The following is a 21,188-nucleotide window of genomic DNA, read 5'->3' as shown; positions in this document are numbered from 1 at the left end:
ACTTTTAATTATTAGTTACACTATTAAGTATGACTTGTCATAGGTAGGTGGGTCAAGCTCTTGATATAAGTATGCTTTAATATTATTTTGTGGGCCTCATAAAGATAAGATTATCATGTTAACATTAAATACTAAGTATCAGCCATACAATAAATTGGTGAGCACTAGTAAACTCAAAAGTTAGGTTCGAACATGGACATCCCAAACCCAACCATGTGGCACTGTAATGGGGTTGAGTTTGAGAATAGGCATCCTGTATAGATTGATACATGTCACGAGTAGGAATAATAATTTTATAAAAAGTCACCATTGAAAATAACAACTTCTAAAGAAATTTTTAAAATGAGATAGCATAAATTTTAAGGAAAATAAAAAAGAAAAAAAATAAAGAAAAAAAAAATAGCTCTTAGATGTACATTGAAGTTTCGATTATGACCACTAGTATTATCAGAAAGATCCCGACAAAACAAATTAAACAACTCCAAAAAAAATCACCAACAAGAAATGGAATAAGCCACACTATCTATCCAAATGCAAGTAAGAGTATCCAAACCCAAGCTCCTTATTTTGTAGCTAAATTTTTGCTAAAGTAGCTAAAACATTATTTTAGCCAACTCTCTAGTATGATAGTACTCATGCTCTCTAAAATAAAGAGTGATTAATATTTTATTATTATTCAAATTATATATGAGATAAATATTCAAGTGTATGTTATTTTATGTTGTTGACTACTTTTAAATTATGATAATAAATTTTCTAATTATTTAATAACACTTTTAAAAATTAATTTTTTTATTATAGTAGAAATTAAAAATAATAAAATAAAATGCATACACTCAAAGAAATAATGAAAATTTAAACTATGCATACTCATTAAAATCACTATCACATCGTTTAGCTAATATTTTTATTTGACGCATCTCATAATATTCAATCAAAAGCAATGTATGATTGTCATATCTATCAATATTATTCTTTTTTTTTTTATGTTGTTGTTTCAATAAAAATTCTTCTTGTTTAATAAAAATCCTGTCTCGTTCTATTCTTTTCTTTTCATGTTTTTCCTTTGCTTTCTCTTCTGGTAAACCAAAAGATTTTTTTAAAAATTATATATTCTTATGTTACATTTCTATTTTATATTCTTTTAAATCCTTTAAGGTTGACCCCACATGAGAACTTATGTTGCATATTGTCTTTTTTTATCTTGCTTCTTCATCACCTCTTTACCTATGTCACCAAGTACAATATCATCCTTTTCTAAGTTGATTGAATTTTGAGCAAGAGGAGAAGAAGTTGTGGGAGTTGCATTTCTAACATTTTTTTGACTTTTTTGAATTCTCAATCATCCATTATTTAGGTTGGTTCTTTAATCTTTCATAGCAATGATGAAATAAGAATGGTTGATTTTGGATTTTTTTGATATGCAATTTTTGTTTCATTGACCTAATATTAAAACATATTGGAATACATTATTAAAAAAATTGACAAATCAAATGAATTTAAAAATATGAGTTTTATATAAATAATACTTTATCTTAAACAGTTGTATTGCAACGGCTTCCTATATATGGAACGGCTTGAAATGCATTAAATTGGACGTAGTTCGTTAAGTGAAAAATGTGCATGCGGGCTATGAACTCCACCAGTCAAAGGCCAATTTGTATTGAAGAAACATAAATCCAAAATGAAATGTGTACAACTACATCTACCTTTTCATTTAATTTCCAGTATTTTTCACCTGAAAACCCTAGAAGAAACAACTTATATCCTTTGATGTGCATACCTTTATATGAAATGCAAAGCTGTTGAGTGCTAATATTGGAGATCCATCAACATCACATGCAAAACCAACCATTGACCCTAATGGATAACCCTCATGCTTCTGTCAAATCAAAGAAATTTCAGCAAGTCCATAAATATAAGAGAAAGAAGTCCAAGCCATGGATTGATTGATGCTCAAATGTAAACCAACTGCAGTGTTTTGTCAGCCACTGATTTCAAATTAAACTCACTACCTAATCAACTCATTGTTTGATAATATTTTACCATATGGTTTATAGCAGCAACCCTAAAACTTTATGCAAGTAGTAGCTTAACCTTTATTCTGTGATTTACAAATAGTGTTACAGGGGAACCAGCCATAACGACTAGTTAAAGGTTGGAAAAAAGGAAGTCTCCGATAAGCAAACTAAAGGGAAACTATTTTATTTATTTTTTCTCTTAAATCCACAAGGAAAAAAAGTTTGATAAGCATTATCCACGCTTCAACGGGTGCTCAGCCCATCTTATCCTCGAGAAATACCAACAGTTACTTTATATAATTGAAAAACCCAGTTTCTAAACTTACAAGAAACGATCACAATGAAATTCTACATTACTAGCTAGCTAGCCCAGGTCCCTACAAATCTTCTTAACATGCTTGCCAAAATAGAAAAATCAAAGAGAAACTCACTGCCAATCATATGTGGCATGCATCTTCATTGAGCAAAGCAAACTGGATCTCACAATGAAATAAGATGTATAAAAGAGAAAACAATAATCACAAGCGAGTGTGTTTGCAAGATAGCAATAAAAACAAACAAGCACTGACTACACTCACCTGGTTGTTGAATCTTCAAGAATTATGCCTAGAAACCTTGTTTCTCTCTCTCCGAGCTCACACTATAGCCAACCTTTCTTATCCATAACAGTCTCTTTTTGTGAAGCCTAAACCCCTTACTAGGTTTTGTTGGCATTGATTTGATCATGGCAAAAGCCTTTTCTAAAAGCCCAGCTTGACCCAAGAGTCAACCATGGCTCTGTAATCCTCAATTTATAGCTGAACTGAATATCGACTTCTCATTAAATCAAAGCATTTGTGACCTTTAACCAAAACACAATGGCTACATGCTGTTAAAATTCCATGAAAAGTTGTAGAATCATGCAAAATAAATTTGCACCTCCCTATTTGTAAAGACTTTGATTCCATCTAAAGCAAGCCCATGAACTGTTAAATCAATATTTATCGAGCAATCGCGACTGCGTTTGTCATCGTTACGCTAAACTCTGCTAGCACCATAGATCCAGATGAACTCGTGTACAGAATCGTCATCGTTTAATTGTTGATTGCTAGGAGAATTAAAGCCAAGAACAAAAGACAAAACCCAGATGCCATTACAATTTTTTTCCCGCAATCTTCTGAAAGCCAATTGAATGCTAAGCACTGTTCATTTTTCTAGTATAGCTAGCCAAGTAGAGAGCTATTATAGCTAAGGATTGAGTGTGGCTAGCGAAGACGTGGATGCTATGAGCAATTATAATGAGGAGATAGTGGAGAGAAAAAGGAAAAGAAAGATAAAAAAAGAGTTCTTATAAGACAAAAAAAACAAAAAAGCTTCTTTGGTATTTTTAAAATTATCCAATAAGATAATCTTAAAGGGTGTAACTCAATTGATTAACCTCTAGATATATTTTTTAGAGATCATCAGTTCAAGTTTCACAAATCTCAGGGTTACTGGAGGCTTATATAGTGGTTAACTTCAAGGCCGGTAAGATTAGTTAAGATACGCGTAAGCTGATCCGAACATCTATATTAATAAAAAATATAATAAAATCCTATAAGATAAATTAAGTGATACTTAAAAAAAAGTCACCGACAAAAAATACATGATGATAACTTAGAAATTATGACTTATTGGATCATTATTGGTGATATTTATTAAATTCATCTTATTAAAATATTTTTGTAATACCAATATTAATCATAATAAGAGATTTAGCATGCTCAAGGATATTTATTTATTTATTTATTTATTTTTCTTGAAATTTATAACAGCTCATTTAAATAATTTCTTTAGAAGTCACTATTTCCAATATAAAGTTAATATTATCAACCATAACATTTCCTAAATTGTGTTCTTCCACCGACTAGTGTTATTTTATTTTCTTGTAATGATGTTAACGAGCAAAAATACCGCTGGGATTTCCGTTCCAGTGCGGGGGTCTACTCAACTGTTTTGAGTAATGGAGGAGTGATTGCGAGGGAAATGGAGAAGAAAAGGAGGGTACAAGGATGTTGACAAGACGGTGGAAAGGAGTGGCTCCGTCTGATCTTCATTTCCACTTCCATGCTTTTTGGCAGCTTTTTTATCTTTTCACTGTAATTTTATTTTTTACTTTTTTAATAGTTATTGTTTTTTAAAATAATATATTTTTTTATTTTTTAAAAAATTATTTTTAACATCCATACATTAAAATAATTTAAAAATAAAAAATAAATAAAATTTAAAAATATTCTTAAAACACAAAAAAAAAGAGACCGGTTTTAACCCTTATTATCATCATCGCATATTTGTCTTCCCTCGAACATCACCTAACTAAAGAGATGTTTGGGAACGCGGCTGCGGCTGCGTTCCCAAAAAAATTGAATTTTTTTTTTGCTAAAATTTAATATGGTTTGTACGTTTTGGATCGTTTTGATGTGCTTATGTCAAAAATGATTTTTAAAAAATAAAAAAAACATCATTGACATGTATTTTGGCTTGAAAAGTTATTTGAAAAGCACCCGCAACCACACTGCCAAACACGCTCTAAGACACCAGCGACTTCCAATTTTCCTATTCCCCACTCTCAGTCCCATGGCCCACCCTAGTAGTGTGTTGGATCCTCATGTCTTTTAATTCGCACGAGATGAAATCTACATGCGTTACCGTAAATTTATAAAATAAATATATTTTATAGTGTTATAATTATAAACCAGCGCTAAATAAATAATAAAAACTAAAAATATAATAGAGTAAATATTTCATGACAGAAAAAAAAGTTGTATTGGTGATAAAAAACTTAGAGACTGAACAAAATGATTTGTAGCAATCTACAGTATTTTGTGAGGAAAGATACAATGCTTTCGCTACATAATTTAGCTTTTCTGTTAATAAAAGGAAAAAAAAATTATAAAACTAAATTCTCTACCAACTTAATATTAAAAAAAACCAATAAAGATAATTTTGGAAGGAAAAAAGCCCATGAGAAAAAATATTGTAGCAATTGACAATGTTTTATGAGGAAAATTATAGTGTTTTCCTCAATAAAATAAAATAAAAAACCATTTAGAGAAATATTGTAGCAATCCACGGTGTTTTGTGAGAAAAACTACAACGCTTTCCTTATATTATTTAGCTTTATTGTAATTATAATTCTTAACCAACTCAATATTCAAAAAAAAATCGACAAAGATAATTTTGAAAAAAATCATAAAAAAATCATATGGGAAAATAATGCAACAATTCACAGTGTTTTAAAAAAAAATTACAAAGCTAAATTCTTAATTAGCTCAATATTAAAAAACAATCGACAGAGACAATTTTAGAAAAAAAAACACCCAAAAAAAGGAAAAAATCATGTTGGAAACACTGTAGCAATTCATAGTGTTTTGTGATGAAAGCTACAGTACTTCCCCACATGATTTAGCCTTATTTGTAATGACTTGTAATTGTAATTATCAAACAACTCAATATTAAAAAAATAAAATTAACAAAGATAATTTGAAAAAAATTATAAGAAAAAAAAACCATGTGGAGAGACATTGTAGCAATCCACAATGTTTTGTGAGGAAAACTATAATGCTTTCCCCCACATGATTAAGCTTTATTACAAAGTTAAATTCTAACCAACTTAATATGAAAAAAAAAAATCAACGAAAATAATTTTGGAAAAAAATATTACAAAAAAAGAAAACACAAAAGAAATTGAAAAAAAACCATACGAGGAAAAACTTGTATTTACTTGTAATTGCAATTTTTAACCAGCTTAATATTTAAAAAATAAAATTGACAAAGATAATTTTAGGGAAAAATATAACAAAACAGAAAAAACTATGTGGGAAAAAACATTATAGCAATCCACAGTAATTTGCGAAGAAAGTTACAATGTTTTCCTCACATATTGTAACTATAATTTTTAACCAACTCAATATTAAAAAATAAAATTAAAAAACAAAAAGAAAAAAGCAAAAAAAAAACCCATAAAGGCATAAAAAACAAAAAAAAATGAAATTATTTTTTTAAAAAAAAACAGCTCAGTGTTTCACTGTATACCGTAAACAATGATGCTTTTTAGTGTATATTATAATAATAATAATAATAATAATAATAATAATATATTAATAATGGGGACGACTTTTAGAGAATTGTTAATAATGCTTCCAAAACAAAATACATAACCAAAATTAGCCTTTTGCCTTAACCAAGATCCATCAATTAAGCGCCCGCCCGCGCGTCAACAATTAGAAAATAAATGTTACCTATTTTCTCTGAATTTTGTCAATTATTCTACAATCCTCTATTCTATTACTACATGATTATTAAATGAAAGTAGTATCTTATTTGTTTATTGTCTGAATTTCAATTTTAGTCAAAGCCTGTGAACTAGAAAGCGGGTGAAGAGCATAGCCTGGTACGCGTGTTTTACTCTCGAATAGTTTGCCTTCCCAAAGCATGCAAGGTAAGAGCAAAAAGGGGAGAAAAGAAAAGCTGAAAGTCGTCACGCTTGCAAGGAAGAAGGAAAAAAACAAAGAATTTAGTTGTCAACTGTCATACACAAGATCAATCAAATAGAGGTGAAGAAATTACCCAAAATATGATATTTCAAAAAAAAAATAATAATTAATTGATAGTAGAAGCTTAACGCGCCACAAACCTAATAGTCCATGGGTGAAAAAAAGGCCAATTGAATTGTTTAACAGCCCAGCAAACAATAGGTTTCTATGAGCCCAATGATTTGGTTGGCATTTTCAGCTCACATCCATGACCCACATGATATTATTCTCATGGGCTTTCACATAGACTTGGTCCTTGGGCTATAGTGTCTCGTTGACCATTTTCAATCCCTCGCCTTAATATTCATCTGTTAAGCTGATGCTAACACCCACGCAGGCGTGATCCGACTAGTAAGATATTAAATCTCACAATACATGCTATTTTCCAAACACACTCAATATTTTTTCTTTAGTTTTAGTTTGTTTTTATTTTAATGTTTAGCCAAACAAGCCTAACAAAAAATAAAACAATTGAAAAAATTCAAGTACTATTTTAAAAATATTTGTGGGTCCCTCTCACTTTTTTCCAGCTATTTTGTTTAATATTGAGTCGTAAACTTACACTCTAAGATACAAATTTGATATTAAAAATATCTGAATTTTGTCTGAAATTTCAAAAAATCCAAAAAAAAAATCCCTCATTTTAAAAACATAAAAAAATATTTTGTTTTCGTGCATACGATCAAATACTAAAGGTTTTTCATGTATATTTTCTAAAAAGGACAAAATCGTATTTTTAGCATGTTTTAAAAATACAAAATGAATATCAAATAGAAAATGCTCTAGATTAACAAAATATATTTTTTATATTTCTAACCAGTTTATAATTATCCATTAGGATTTGATCAAAATACCAAAAATCCCACAACAATTAGTTTTTTATTCGGAGTGTTAGGATTTAGATGTAGACTTTAATATTTGGGGGGTATAAAATTACATTGTAAAGTATATTTTCATGTATTAAAGATATAAAAATAAAAAATAAATGTGATGCTAAAATTAGATTCTTAGAACGATTATGATTTAATATGATAAAGTATAGACTTCCTCATGAAGAGAGATTTTCCTTGAACTTTAGATGAGACTAACAAATAGAAAATGTTCTAGATTAACAATCAATCAACAATGCAGCTTATTATAGGTAGAGTGCACAAGGGGTGATGCGTCTTCTCCTTGCACATCTAGTCCCCTTGTCCAGACTCTCATGGACTAATAAGTTTCTTAGTGACCATAATATTAGGTAGCAACTCCTAAACCCTATAATCATAACTTTATGATTAAACCCAAAACCCCTTCAATTCCAGAAGGTAGCTCCGCTATTCCACATCGTGCATATCATGAAAAAACCCTAGCTTGATTTTTCAACTACCATTCTAGTGATTGAAAAATGGAAAAGCAGTCAAAATGTATTATTCATATATTTTTTTATTACTTTCGAGGCATAATAATGAAATTTTTTTTAATAAATTTTCTTTTATGATTATGATAAATTTTTTGCTTGATATTCTGATAAACAAATCGCAAAAAAAGAAATCACTTTAATAGGATATAGATGTTGTAATGAATGAGATGCTTTTTTTCTCATTATTTAATACTTATACTAATTGTCTTTGGTTTTTATTAAATGAAGTATATTTGATATAAAAAAACTATATATTTTAGCTTATAAAATTACAATAATAAGAAAAAAGGATTGTACTAGCAAATTCTTTTATTTTGATAGAATTTAAATTATTACTTAAAAAAAATTATTTACAAATGATTTAATAGAAAAATATGAATAACTTCCCGCAACACCAGAATAGTATCTGAATCAGTCAATCAACTTTTCAATTTTGTCATTGATTTACATCAACATCTCTTTTTAAAATTTATTTGCATACGTATATATTTTTTTATTTATTTGATTAATCACAGGCACAAAGTTTTTGGTTCAAAATAAAATATTTTTTTAAGATAAAAATTGAGTTGATAATGCTTGCATTTTCTAAAACAACTTATGATCAGACCCTGTGGGTAAGTTGGCTAGTGATTATCTAAAACTTATATTTTTTTATATTTTTAAATTGTAATTCTAAGTTAATCATATTAATAGTAACAATGGGTGCTTATCTAATAATTACTAATAAAATAAATTAAAACATGGTTAATGATCATATTTGATATTAAATTAAATGTGAGGTCTACTCACGTTTGAGTTAAGAATTTGTTTAAAATATTCTTTAATTTAAATACTTTAACACGAAACATTAACATATCTAAAATTAATTATGGGTGAATTAAAAATTAATCTTAAAAAATCTAGATTAAAAAAAAAATTCAAACCCATAATCCCAATACTACATTGAAAGATTTAAAGATTTTCTTCTCTCTTGAATAGCGGTGCCTTGGTAAGTTAAAATTTAGTTTGTAGAGTACCAAAACTTTTACAAGGGAAGGACCTTAAGTTATATGGACTATGAACTTCAACCACACACACTCAGCTTGACTCGTTGTAAAATAATTTTACTGCCTAAAAAAAGTAGTTTTGCCAACTAAGGAAATAACCTGCCTAAATAGTTACCTTCCACTATTTGAACTTATTTTTTATATAAACATGTTAGGTGACGTCATGTTTTTATTTGTATTTTATGGCTAATAATTAAAAAAGTTAAAATAGCAAGAATTAATTATATTTAACATAATTATTTTCTGCATCATTTTTTGTCCCAAAAATCTTGTATAAATAGAGGTTGGAGGGGGCTGTTTTGATAGAGCATCTTCATAAACTTTAGGTTTTCGTGTCATGGATAGAATTTAAAATATTGGCCTGATCGGCAGTGCAACCTTCCAAGATAATGTTATTGGAATTTTAGGATACTTTTCATAGAAATCATTGACACCAAATGACAAGCAATTTAGTCTTAAAAATAAAGGATAGTAACATATCCAATTCCTTTTTATTCATCCAAATTTCATCAACAAGTATGTATACTATGCATTATGTTCTAAGATTCAATGCTTAATTTATTCCTGAAAATTATTGTATGTATGCTTTGTCCTTAAATCTTTAATTATTATTCCTTGCTTTTATTATATTCTTGTTAAAGTTTTGCATATATTCGCTTTTAATTGTAAGCATATTTATATAATTAAGCAAAGTTATTATCCTGTTGGTTAACTAATAAGTTAATATTTATGTTAAGATATTGATCACATTAAATTGTCCTAAAGTCTTGCGAATATATCCAACAATAGATTTATATAAGAATATAGATTTATTTGATCTTCATATTGATGTTTTACTAATTTATATATCTAATTTAGTTTAAATAATTGTTTATAATGTCTTTTTTTTTTTAATGTTGGTAAGTTATATTTTATGAAATTATAAAAGAAAATAAATAAATTTGATCTTCAAGTTAGGTTTGATAGGGGTTTGAATTTTTAGATTGTATGTTATGTTGAATAAAATTTACTAGATAATTGACTCGTGCTATGTTGCGGTTTGTGTCATGATTTTTTTAATGTAAAAGAACATATTTAGGCCTTGAAAAATTCTTTGACAGTGTCATGGCCTAATGGGTCAATTTTTAAACCTCTTAGAGCTTGTTTGGCAGTGTGGTTGTGGGTGCTTTTCAAATAACTTTTCGTGCCAAAATGCATGCCAATGATGTTTTTTTATTTTTTAAAAATAATTTTTGACATCAGCACATCAAAACAATCCAAAACGTACAAATCATATTAAATTTTAGCAAAAAAAAAAATTTTAAATTTTTCGGGAACGCAGGTTGAACCGCGTTCCCAAACGTTCCCTTAATCTAACTCCTTACCTAACCTAAGCTTCAAATTAAATCGTTTGAAAGTTGTTCTTATGTGAACTATTTGACTTAATGGATCTGTAAACAATCTGTATGACTGGTAAAAAAGTGGGCTGGCTTTAAAAATATCCAAGATAACATCATTTAAAAAAAAAATATTAAGACGGTTACCTATTAGATCGACCTGAGTTTCATGGTTTAACCCGCCAAACCCATAACCTAGATCATGAACTCTATTGAGTTTAATAATTTTGTTTTTCCTATACTATTTTATTCTTAATTGTATGATAATAGAAATAGACGCTCATGAAATTAAACACCAATCAAATACTAGAATGTTTGTTTGAAACCGTGATAAACCTATAAAAAACAAATCAAAATAAATTATGAAGTTCAATTCAAAATCAATCAAAATTTAAAGAATGGAATTAACAAAAAAAGTCCGTAAAAAAAAATCAACAAAAACCCAATGTAGAAGAGCTAAATTGAAAAACAAATTAATAAAAAATAAAGGAAAAAAAAATGCCAAACCCACATGCCTAACCTTAATAATAAAAAAAACAGTCTAGATGCATTTGGGTCTGGAAGCCTAGGCTCACGTCTATTTTTTTTTTTCTTAAGAGTGGGCATGTTTTCTGCTACTGTTTTTTTTAATTTATTTATTTAAGCAAGCAACAAACCAGAATCCAGTCACCATCGTGGTGACCGGAAAATCAGGAGAGAGTTTTTTCCTCATAATAATCTATTTTCAACTCATTTTTACATGAAAATACCATAAAAACCTTCGTAAACCACCTAACAACCCTAAAACACCACAAAATCACTAAAAAACAAAAAATTACCGAATAAAAAAAAATTGAGCCCAATCTACCTTTTCATGTATATTTAGAGAAAGAAATACCACCATCAAACTTTTCTCGTCAAATAAAACTCATTGATACAAAGAATGATAAGTTTCGTTGCTAAAAAATGATAATTCATCAACTTTCTCTCTCCTTCATTATTTTTATACAACTTTCTCTCTTTTTCTCTCAAACCTAAAAACTAAAATTTAAGAAAAAAAAGAACTACAAAGAAAAAGAAAAGGAGGTAAACCAAAGAAAAAGTTTTTTACCAAATTTAAGGTTGGCCATGTGGCTTCTCTTTATTGACGTGGCGTCCACAACATTTAATGGTGGATCTAGCTTCTGAATCTAAAGGGGTTTTGGATGTGTTTGAATAAATCATAAAATATGATTTCAATGGTTCAGGAGTCGCCACTTAATATTATGGTCATTAGAAAACCTAATAGTATGCATTGTTGATTGATTGTTTTTTACTTCTTCTAAGATCATGTTTTTATTTAGTGGTCTGATTAAAGGTTCAAGAAAAGTCATTATCTTCTCAAGCTAAACCTAACTATTCTAAAGCCTAAAAAATTATGTAAAATACATATCATAAAAATTAAATAAATATATTTATTTTTGTGGTATTTTTGAAAATTTTGCCAAGTCATAATGGATAATCACAAGCTTCTTGTGATACTCATTAATTGATTTTTTTTGTATTTTTCCACGTATGATAAAATGTATTTTTTTTATAAACTATGCATGAAAATTTTAGAATTTAGCGTATGCAATCAAATAAAAACATATTTTTGTATTTTTTTTCAAATAACAAATTTTTTTGTATTTTTCTGAAATTTTAAAGAAAAAACAGGTATATTTAATACTGGATTAATATCTTATAGTGTAAGTTTACAAACCCAAATATTAAATAAAATGGTTGGAAAACATGTCAGGGACCCATAAATAATTTTGAAATGATCCCTGAATTTTTTCAGATTTTTTGAGGTCTATTGGCAAAAGCATAAAAAAAGGACAAAATAAACATTACTGGAAAATTAGTAAGACGTGTTTGCCAAGTATGCCCTTAGCTAAAAATCAAAGGCTTTAAAAATTTCTTAAGACCATGTTTGACAAACATGCCTTAAGGAAAAAAAAATGCATTTTTCCTTTGATAAAAATAAGGCACGCCAAACACAGCTTTATGGAAAATGGGCTCAGCCCAACCATGTGGGCTAGTCTTTCTATCCCAAAAGCCTAAGCCTAACAACAAAGTCCACAAACAGAAACGATAATTTGGAGATCAAATGAGGTTTTTTTTTTTTTGCTGAATTTGATAAAGAACACAAAGAATACAATAAAGAAACCTAAAAAGCATGGATTCAATTTTAGACCAGACAACGTAAAATTGAAGGCAAAGACAAATGCAAAGACATCATTCAAACAATATTTTGAGGTTCCATTAAGACAACAATCAAACAATCTTCTTAATTATTTGATTTTTGTGAAGAACACAAACAAAGAACCAAAGATTAAATGACATGATTTAAATGTTTTTAAACCATTAGGACCCTAGATTAGTGATTAACAATTGTGTGTGCTTGTGTAAAAACCATCAATCGATAAAAAAAACATGAAAATAAAAAAAACCTAAGGATGTTCAACTGAAGAATACCAACTCAGAAACCTAGAAATGCCCAGCAAAGCTTAAACCCAGAAAAACGCATCCAACCCTAGAAAAACAAATAAAACTTATTCACTCATACCTATATGCTTAAACCTTCAAAAGAGACAATAAACATGTAAATATTACGATGTATAAGAATCAAAGTCTATAATCTACTATCAACATATAAACATGCACCTATACTCTTTTTTATCAATTTAAAAGCTAATTTAACATCACAAACAACAATGAAATGACCTATATAAACTTTTAAAACTGAACGTAAACACCATAATGGCCAAACATCTCTCTCTCTCTCTCTCTCTCTCTCTATATATATATATATATATATATATATATATATCCCATTTTTCATATAATCATCAAACTATAAAATATATTTTATAGTGCATCAAAGACAAGTATTCAATCATAAAAAAACATGTCATTAATCATCCATTAAATATCTTATAACATTTGATTAACAACAAAATAATTAATCATATAACAAACTTGTATTTAAAGTAAATTAAAAATACATGTAAACACAAACCAAAGATAGTTGAATCATATCACAAATATTATGAACAATATTTGAATGAAAGAATCAAAACTGAAAATGCAGAGGGGAGGGTTATTCTCAATGAGTTTTACCCCTCCATTAAGTTGAATAATTTACCTTCAAAAGATGATCGCAACTGGTTTTTGTCCTTTTTTGCTTGATTTTAGCATATTCAAATAGCCATTTCCAAGCAACTTCTGACTTTCTTCTACTCAATATCTTCTAATTCTCTTTCTCTTTTCTTCTTTTTTTTACTGTTGGTTTGATTTCTTTCTCAAGATTTTTTTTTCGTGGCTTTTCTCTCTTAGATTTTCTCCATAATCCTTTTTTTTTTTGTGAGTTCTTCTCCTTTTATAGTCTCTAAAAAACGGGTGGTTGTGAAACCATTTGTGAGTTTGAAGGTAGTTTTTTAAAACTTGATCATAGGGGATTGTTTCCTCTGATATGTTAGGAGACCATTCTTCTTTCTTCTTTTATTCTCCCTCTCCCTAAATGTTTAACAAACTCTTAGAACTTCTATAAAAAGTTGGGAACCTCATAAATGAAACTTGGTTGAAAATTGTTGGTTGGAGATGCACCTTTCATGAATTAATTATGGCAAATGAGAGATCATTATAGCCAAACAAACCATAGAATTTGTAGAGGGGGTATTATTCTTCAACTAGGATCAAATCATGCTTGATTTGGTGGCATGTAGCTTTCCCACCATCAATTCAAAGTTGGGTTCAACACTGCAAAACTTACTGAATCAAACAAGGCTACCTTGAGATAAGAAGTTGATGGCTTCCACACGGTAGGTAGGGGCACAACATCAAACAAGGGTGACAAAAGCTTGTGGAGGGGAATCTTTACTGTTAAATGGTGGTGGTTGAAGACCTTGAGGTGATCGAAGATGTCACGTTCATTCACTTAAATGTGCCAACTCGATCAGCCTTATTGGCCGAATAAAATAACAAAATAAGGACAGACGATGTGTCACTTTTTTCTTTTATTATAAACGAGTGTCATGTCATCTGCTTATGTAACATCCCCATATCCGAGATAAAGCAACGATCTCATATATATATATATTGGTGTTCATATTTAAATTTATCGAAATTTTCACTAAGTTTTCGGTAAAGTCTCCCCTATATCGGGAGGTCCCAAGTTATCGAAAAACAACATGTTTACACTTCTAATATCCCGCATCTCTAAACTCAATTCAACCCAATCACCCTGGGTCTCAATCCCACAAATATCATCATTCATGTTAACAACAATGTTTATGATATACATTGAAGAACAATTATCATTATGGATGGATAAAAGATATAAACATGCATACATGGAACGTGGTTATACAAACTACAAAATTAAATTAATCTATTCAAATTTAAACATCAATTATACAAATTAAGTTATATAAAAGTTGTAATATTATAAAATAAAAGGGTATACAAAAAGTGAACATAAGCTAGGATCTATTCTTGTCGTGCATGCGATGGTCCTGAAACAAAATACATATTATTGAAACATGAATATCACAATAATATAGCAATACAAATATTCAACAATTTAAAAAGGGAAACATGCATTCATATTTTATTCACTTCTCCTTTCTGATTTTCATTAGAAACTCTTTCTCCTTCAACTACTAAAAACCGTTTCCTCTTCCATTATTAACCTCCATTCAAGATTTCATAAGATCAACCATGATTATTTTCGCTTAACACATTACCGATACCAATTTTACCAGGTATCATCATCACCTCGTAGGAGTCGATGCAAGGTGATCCCTTTACCCGGGATCCTAACATACACTAAATGTATGCTAGTCAATACATGGTGATCTCCTTACCCGAGATCCTAATATACACTAAATGTATGTTAGTTAAAACATGACGATCCTCTTACCCAGAATATTAACATACACTAAATGTATGGTAGTCCACGTCCCATATCACACTTCTCATATTTCATTTGTCAACGATAATTTCATCACTTGGCAATTCACACACCATTCTTTCACCTTGAATACTATTCAAAATATCGACATCATTACGCAAAATTTCCTCCTTTCCTATAATATCCAACATTCAGTAATTCACATATCACATCAATAACATATTAAATCATGGAATTTAACTAGAAAGTATAGGCGTGGATCACCTACCTGCAGTAGAAGCTTTAATCGTGCTCCCCTGCTGCTGCTGTTGCACCACACCGGTGGTCCTCCTGCAATCACAGGCTCATCTCATAAATTTTCCTCATTCAAGGATATGTTTTATAATAATCATATCAACAGCTAATAAGTCTTTCTTTCAATCATTTCTTTCTTTATATTTTACAATTTTCTCATTACACTCATTAATGTTGTCATTCTTTATCCAACCATAGTTATCATTCCTTTCTTTATATTTGAACTGTTACTGTTTAAACCTCGAACTGTTACTATCCAACTGTTACTGTCTAGACCTTGGACTGTTACTGTCTAACCGTTACTGTCTTGACATTGAACCGTTACTGTCTTGAACCGTTACTGTCTAGGCATTGAACTGTTACTATCTTGAACCATTATTGTTTAGTATTGAACCGTTACTGTCTAGACATTGAATTGTTACTATTTTCAAGTGTTACTGTTTGCAGAGGTGACATTCCGACCTCTGCTCTGATTTTTAACTATATATGGAGTTCTAGGACCCCGTTTCAAGCGAGGTTGGTCGCGTTGGAAAGTTAAGACATGGGGATACAAGTCCCTTAAGAAAGGAGAGCCCAGTTCTGTCTCTAAGATAGTCAAAATTATTCATCAACAAATTAGACCTACTGCCCTATAGGGTTTGTCATGACCCAGTCTCGGTTGATAACCCATAACTGGAGTTCTACAGCTCTAAATTGAGTAAGACCAATTTTCCTAGTTAGCTAACATCCAAAACTACAATTTATATGAGGAACCTGGTCCTAATTCCCTCATCCTCCTATCCAAAATCTTACCGAAAGTCAGGAGATGAGTCTATCCAGATTCGTCACCCCCTTCCCTTCACACATAACTTTCACAAACTATATTTTCTGGGTAAATTATCATGGTTTCACGTCCCAATCACATACCGCACATGAATTAACTTAATTTTAACAACAAATACTTTTTTTCCAATTCAAGTCTAAGAACCCTAATCTATAATTCAACATCAAGGCATCAATTCATTATCGAATTTGAAATGAATTATAAGATCATGTTTAGAATACCCTACCCGGTACGAATTAAGGTTTTGATTTTCAACCAGTTGAAGATTTTCAACTCCCTCTTTTCTTTTCTAATGACAGTAGGCCCTCCCTTTTCTCTTCTTGTTCAATTTTCTTGTTAATTCCTTACCCACAAGTATTTATCCCATCTATAAACCCTTAATCTTGAATGAGTTCTTGAAATTTTGGTGTTTCTCTCTTGATTTTACAAGAATGGATACAAAACTCTCTATTTTCTTTCTTTATGGTTGCTGCAGATTTTTGGTGAGGAGATGAGTATTTATACTCTATAATTTCTCTTATTTGCACTTAGTCCTTATTTTCTTTAAGTGTATTATTTTCTTCAATTAAATCCAACCCTCAACATTATCGGGTTTATTATATTCAAAAAATTTTGAATTCCTGTTTTTATTTAACCATATGCATGAATTTCTTCACTTTTATTTCCCATGTAGTTAGTTTGCAATTTAAAAAATTTTTATTTTTCCCGGAGTTTACAACTTAAACCCTAAAAATTATGATTTTCTAATTGGGATTTTTATAAATTTTATTTTGTTCCTTGTTTTAATTAAGTTTAAACGTCCTTAATTAAGACAAAAATGATTAATTTTATAAAATTGGGCCTCTGCTGAAAATCAATTGAGATTCCTCAAGACTGATGCCTTTTTCAAAGTAGTTTTTGTTTTTTAATTTGTTCAATTTGACCCCTATAAACCATCAAAGTTTTAATTTCTTTCAAATTAACCTTTGATTTTGATTGATTTCAGTATCTAAACTTGTGTGGCTATTGCACTTTGGTTATTGGTTATGAATTTCTTTCATTTAACCCTTAATTGACCCCTAAACTTTGATTTTCTTGCAATTTCACCCAAGATTTCATCCAATTAAGTTTGAAAAAAAATTAAATCTGGTCCTTTAAAATTCCAATTTTCTCAATTAAGCTTCCAAACTTATTTTTTCACCAAGTAAGTTCTTAATAAAATTAATTTAACCAATTAAAAGTCTAATTAAGTAATTGCACTTAATTAATTATTTAAATTTCAGCCTAAATTAATTTATAAACATAATTAAACCTTTAATTAAACCCATGATCAAATCAAATCAGCCTATTAAAAATTTAATGAAGTCCTCAAACTTAACTTTCATGTAAATTTGTCCAATATTAATTGAAGTTAACCTTGAATTTGCATTACCTTTCACATTTAAGTCCTTCAAGGGTGTAATTGAGTTTCTAAAAATGTCAAAGATCCAGTTTGTTCCCTCCATCTCTTATTTATGCACGTACATCCCTCTTTAGCATGTTCTTGCCAACCAAGTCGCTTCTCTTCATGCATTTCTTCCCAACATTTTTTCCTTGTGTATAAAAAAAAAGATAATTTTTTGGGAACTCAAAATTGTGTTGTGACACTGTTTTACACTTTGGTTTTCTATTGCTAAATTTTTTATTTTCTTAATAAATTTTCACAAATTGATTATGAAATTAAGTATAAAAGACTATAAAAAAACAAATTGGGTATTGTGGATTTACAATGATTTACCTAGCTCATTAATTATATATTTTGTAAGTAATTGCAATGTAAAGGGATTGTTTTAACTTTTTAATGAGATAATTTTTATGAATTTTAACATGATTGAGGGATGGTGCTTGAACCAGCAATTTGTTTTTTTTTTTTTTTTAACACTTTGGAGGGTCAATTCGGCATCAACAAATTTGGTAGTTTGTAGATGGAAGGGGAAAATTGAAAATACCATGAAAGTTGGGGAGGTTAATTGATAGAAAGTAGAAACAAAATTTTTTGGATTATCCCGTTAGACACCAGAGTTTCGAATTCATATTCTTCTGTTAGTCAATTACTGGAACCAAATCGGAATCTTATCTAAATCTGTTCCAGTGCTTTAAAAAAAGAAAGAAAGAAGAAGCCAACGATATGCCCTGGCATGAAGTAATTGACAGATAGGAATTTGTGTGTGTTAAAAGGCTTGAAGCATATGCTCGACTTCACCAGTGTCAGGTCTGAAATTAGCTTACCACTTGAAGAGCACAAAACAACCCAATCATACAAAGATTTCTAGTAAATCTTCCTGTTCACCATAAGTTCATGCACAATGCCAATCCACATGGAGTTGTTTCAAGCAAAGAGCTCTGAAAGCAATTTTGAGAAGTGCCACAAGAAAGAACACACCGGTATATAGCTCAACATAGATGTGAAAAAAGAAAGATATAGAAAGGGAGTGAGACACTGTAATTGGATGATGCCACCTCCTAGAGATAACCTGTTGTAAGTTGATGGGCAGAGCCATATAGAAATGCCAAGGCTAAGACCAGACTACAGCATCAACTTGGCATGCATCTAAACCTTTTACAATGGGAGACTTAGCCATAAAATACAGTAACGACTAAATTCATCAACCCACAACAGAGGAGGATGTGATGGGAGGAGCCCAAAATCAAAGCAGAACTAAGACTGTATACCTGCTGAAAGCAGACAAATTCTGGATTTGTCCGACAAGAGTACATTTAATTTTTAGACACCAACGGCTTCTCTTGTATCTTTTGCTCCAATTTCTCATCCAAACCAATAAACATGTTTCGCATAGGGCCAACATCATATTCCCTTGAATCACTTTCTGTTCCAAATTCTAAGAAAAATCCTCTCTTCTTGTAATGTACTAGCCTAGGACCATGCAATACCCCCATAGACCTCGACTTGCTTAATTTCACCACAGGCATTTTCACTGCCACCCCTCCAGGTTTTCTCCAAGAATAATCAGACCCCATCTTTATCTCACCAAAAGAACCAATAGATTTCGACCTAATCACTCTATCCCCTACCGAACCAATCGTTTCGCTTCCATACTCTACCCTTGAAACACTCGATACTTTACTATTTCTCCTGCTTCCTACTTTAACCGTCTTGTGAACGTTGACACTGACCTCCTCTTCACTTCTATCAACGACCACACCCCCCTCCTCCACGCGCCCCACGCGCCTTCTCAGGTGATTCCAAATAGGCGGCGCACGGATTCTTCTATTAACAAGTTTCAATCCTTCAACCACCTCCGCCATTCCTGGACGCTTTTCGGCCGTGGATCTCACGCACCTGGCAGCCAAAACAGACAAATTCCGGATCACAACCGGGTCGGGCATCGAAGCCACCCGGTTATCACATATTGCCCCCAAGTCACCTTTTTTAATTAAGGGAACCGCCCAATCAACCACTGAAGGAGGACTGTAATTTACATCAATCGCATTTCTGCCACTAATGATCTCTAACAACAGAATCCCAAAACTGAACACGTCACTCTTGGCGCTTAAATCCCCTGGTGCAAGATAGGCTGGATCAAGATACCCTAACGTCCCCGCCGGTGGCGTGCACTTCACATGAACGTCTTCCACGTGTCCTCTTAAGGCAAGACCAAAATCACCTAACCTCGCTTTCCAGTATTCATCGATCAGCACATTTGATGATTTTATGTCTCTGTGAATCACCGGCGGGTTAGAGGCGTGGAGAGCCTGGACCGCTTTTGCTATTTGTAATGCGAACCGAACCCGCCTGGTCCAACCGGGAGGTCGAGAACTGGAATGTAGAAGATCGTATAATGAGCCGTTTGGCATGTACTCGACGACAAGTAGTTTACGGCCTGTAGGATCAACACAGAAACCAAGGAGGTTTACCAATCTTGGATGCTGAACTCTGGATAGAGTTTCAATCTCGTTGTCTGCCGGAGGAACTGTCGCGCAGTTAGAGTTATAGCTGTTGCAGAAATTTGTTTGATGGGTTGTCTTTTTAACGGCGGCTATGAGCTTGCCTTGGTCGAGAAAGGCTTTATAAACGGTTCCATGGCTGCCTTTTCCAAGGAAGGTTTCTGCGGAGAAAGTATTGGTGGCTTTGACAAGTTCAGTGTAACTGAACTCTCTGATTTTGATTGGTTTATTTGGTTTGGTTTGGTTCTTGTTTCTTCTTCGCTTGCGATAAGAATCCCAGTTGGAAGGATCGCAGGTTGCAATTGCAGACTCTGCATTGCAAGAGAAATAGCCCATGATATGTGAGTGTGAGTGCTGATTCAGTCAAGGTCGCTATTGATCAGGTGAGAGAGCGAGATAGGAGTGATGGATTTAAAGGAGGGTGGTTGTATTTGGTAAGGGAGGAGGAGGAGGTGGGAAACGAGAGAGGCAAATGCCATTATAGTCCTAATAATAATAGAAGCAGTAGTAACAGAGAAAGGGAAGGTGTGGGTTTTGATGTCTAAAACTTCAAACTAATAAAAGGAGACTAATGTGTGTGTAAAGAGTCAAAGCTTGAAAATTTTGAATTGCTTTGGGTGTCATTGCTGTATTATTTTAAAGGTTTATACATGCAAACGCGTGCAACTTTGAGAGGAATTTCTCGGGGTTGGCTTAAAGATGTGGGGTAGCATCTACCCATCGATTTGCTTTTACTTTTCCACTCAGCTACTTCAATTTTTATTCTTCTCCATGTGATTTCTTTTCTTTTCTTTTCTTTAATTTGGATTATTGATAAAAGAGAAAGGAGCTTCTAAA

At 31.1% G+C, this 21,188-nt stretch overlaps 1 protein-coding gene and 1 long non-coding RNA gene across 2 annotated transcripts; both read right to left on the bottom strand.

Annotated features, from left to right (window-relative positions):
• Positions 1 to 1,644: 1,644 nt before the first annotated feature.
• Positions 1,645 to 3,301, bottom strand: LOC18099538 (uncharacterized). The gene is made up of 2 exons (XR_002982085.2): positions 2,600 to 3,301; positions 1,645 to 1,882 (listed from the first exon to the last, which is right to left on the bottom strand). It is a non-coding gene; the product is annotated as an uncharacterized LOC18099538 (long non-coding RNA).
• A 15,514-nt stretch (positions 3,302 to 18,815) lies between these two features.
• Positions 18,816 to 20,946, bottom strand: LOC7468871 (serine/threonine-protein kinase-like protein At1g28390). Its single transcript, XM_002306515.4, has one exon. It carries the CDS (start codon positions 20,685 to 20,687, stop codon positions 19,164 to 19,166), a length of 1,524 nt encoding a protein of 507 aa, XP_002306551.4. The 5' UTR covers positions 20,688 to 20,946; the 3' UTR covers positions 18,816 to 19,163.
• Positions 20,947 to 21,188: the final 242 nt, after the last annotated feature.

This window comes from Populus trichocarpa, chromosome 5 (assembly GCF_000002775.5).
Source record: "Populus trichocarpa isolate Nisqually-1 chromosome 5, P.trichocarpa_v4.1, whole genome shotgun sequence".
NCBI classification, from domain to species: Eukaryota; Viridiplantae; Streptophyta; class Magnoliopsida; order Malpighiales; family Salicaceae; genus Populus; species Populus trichocarpa.
This window is presented reverse-complemented; position numbering and strand designations above follow the sequence as displayed.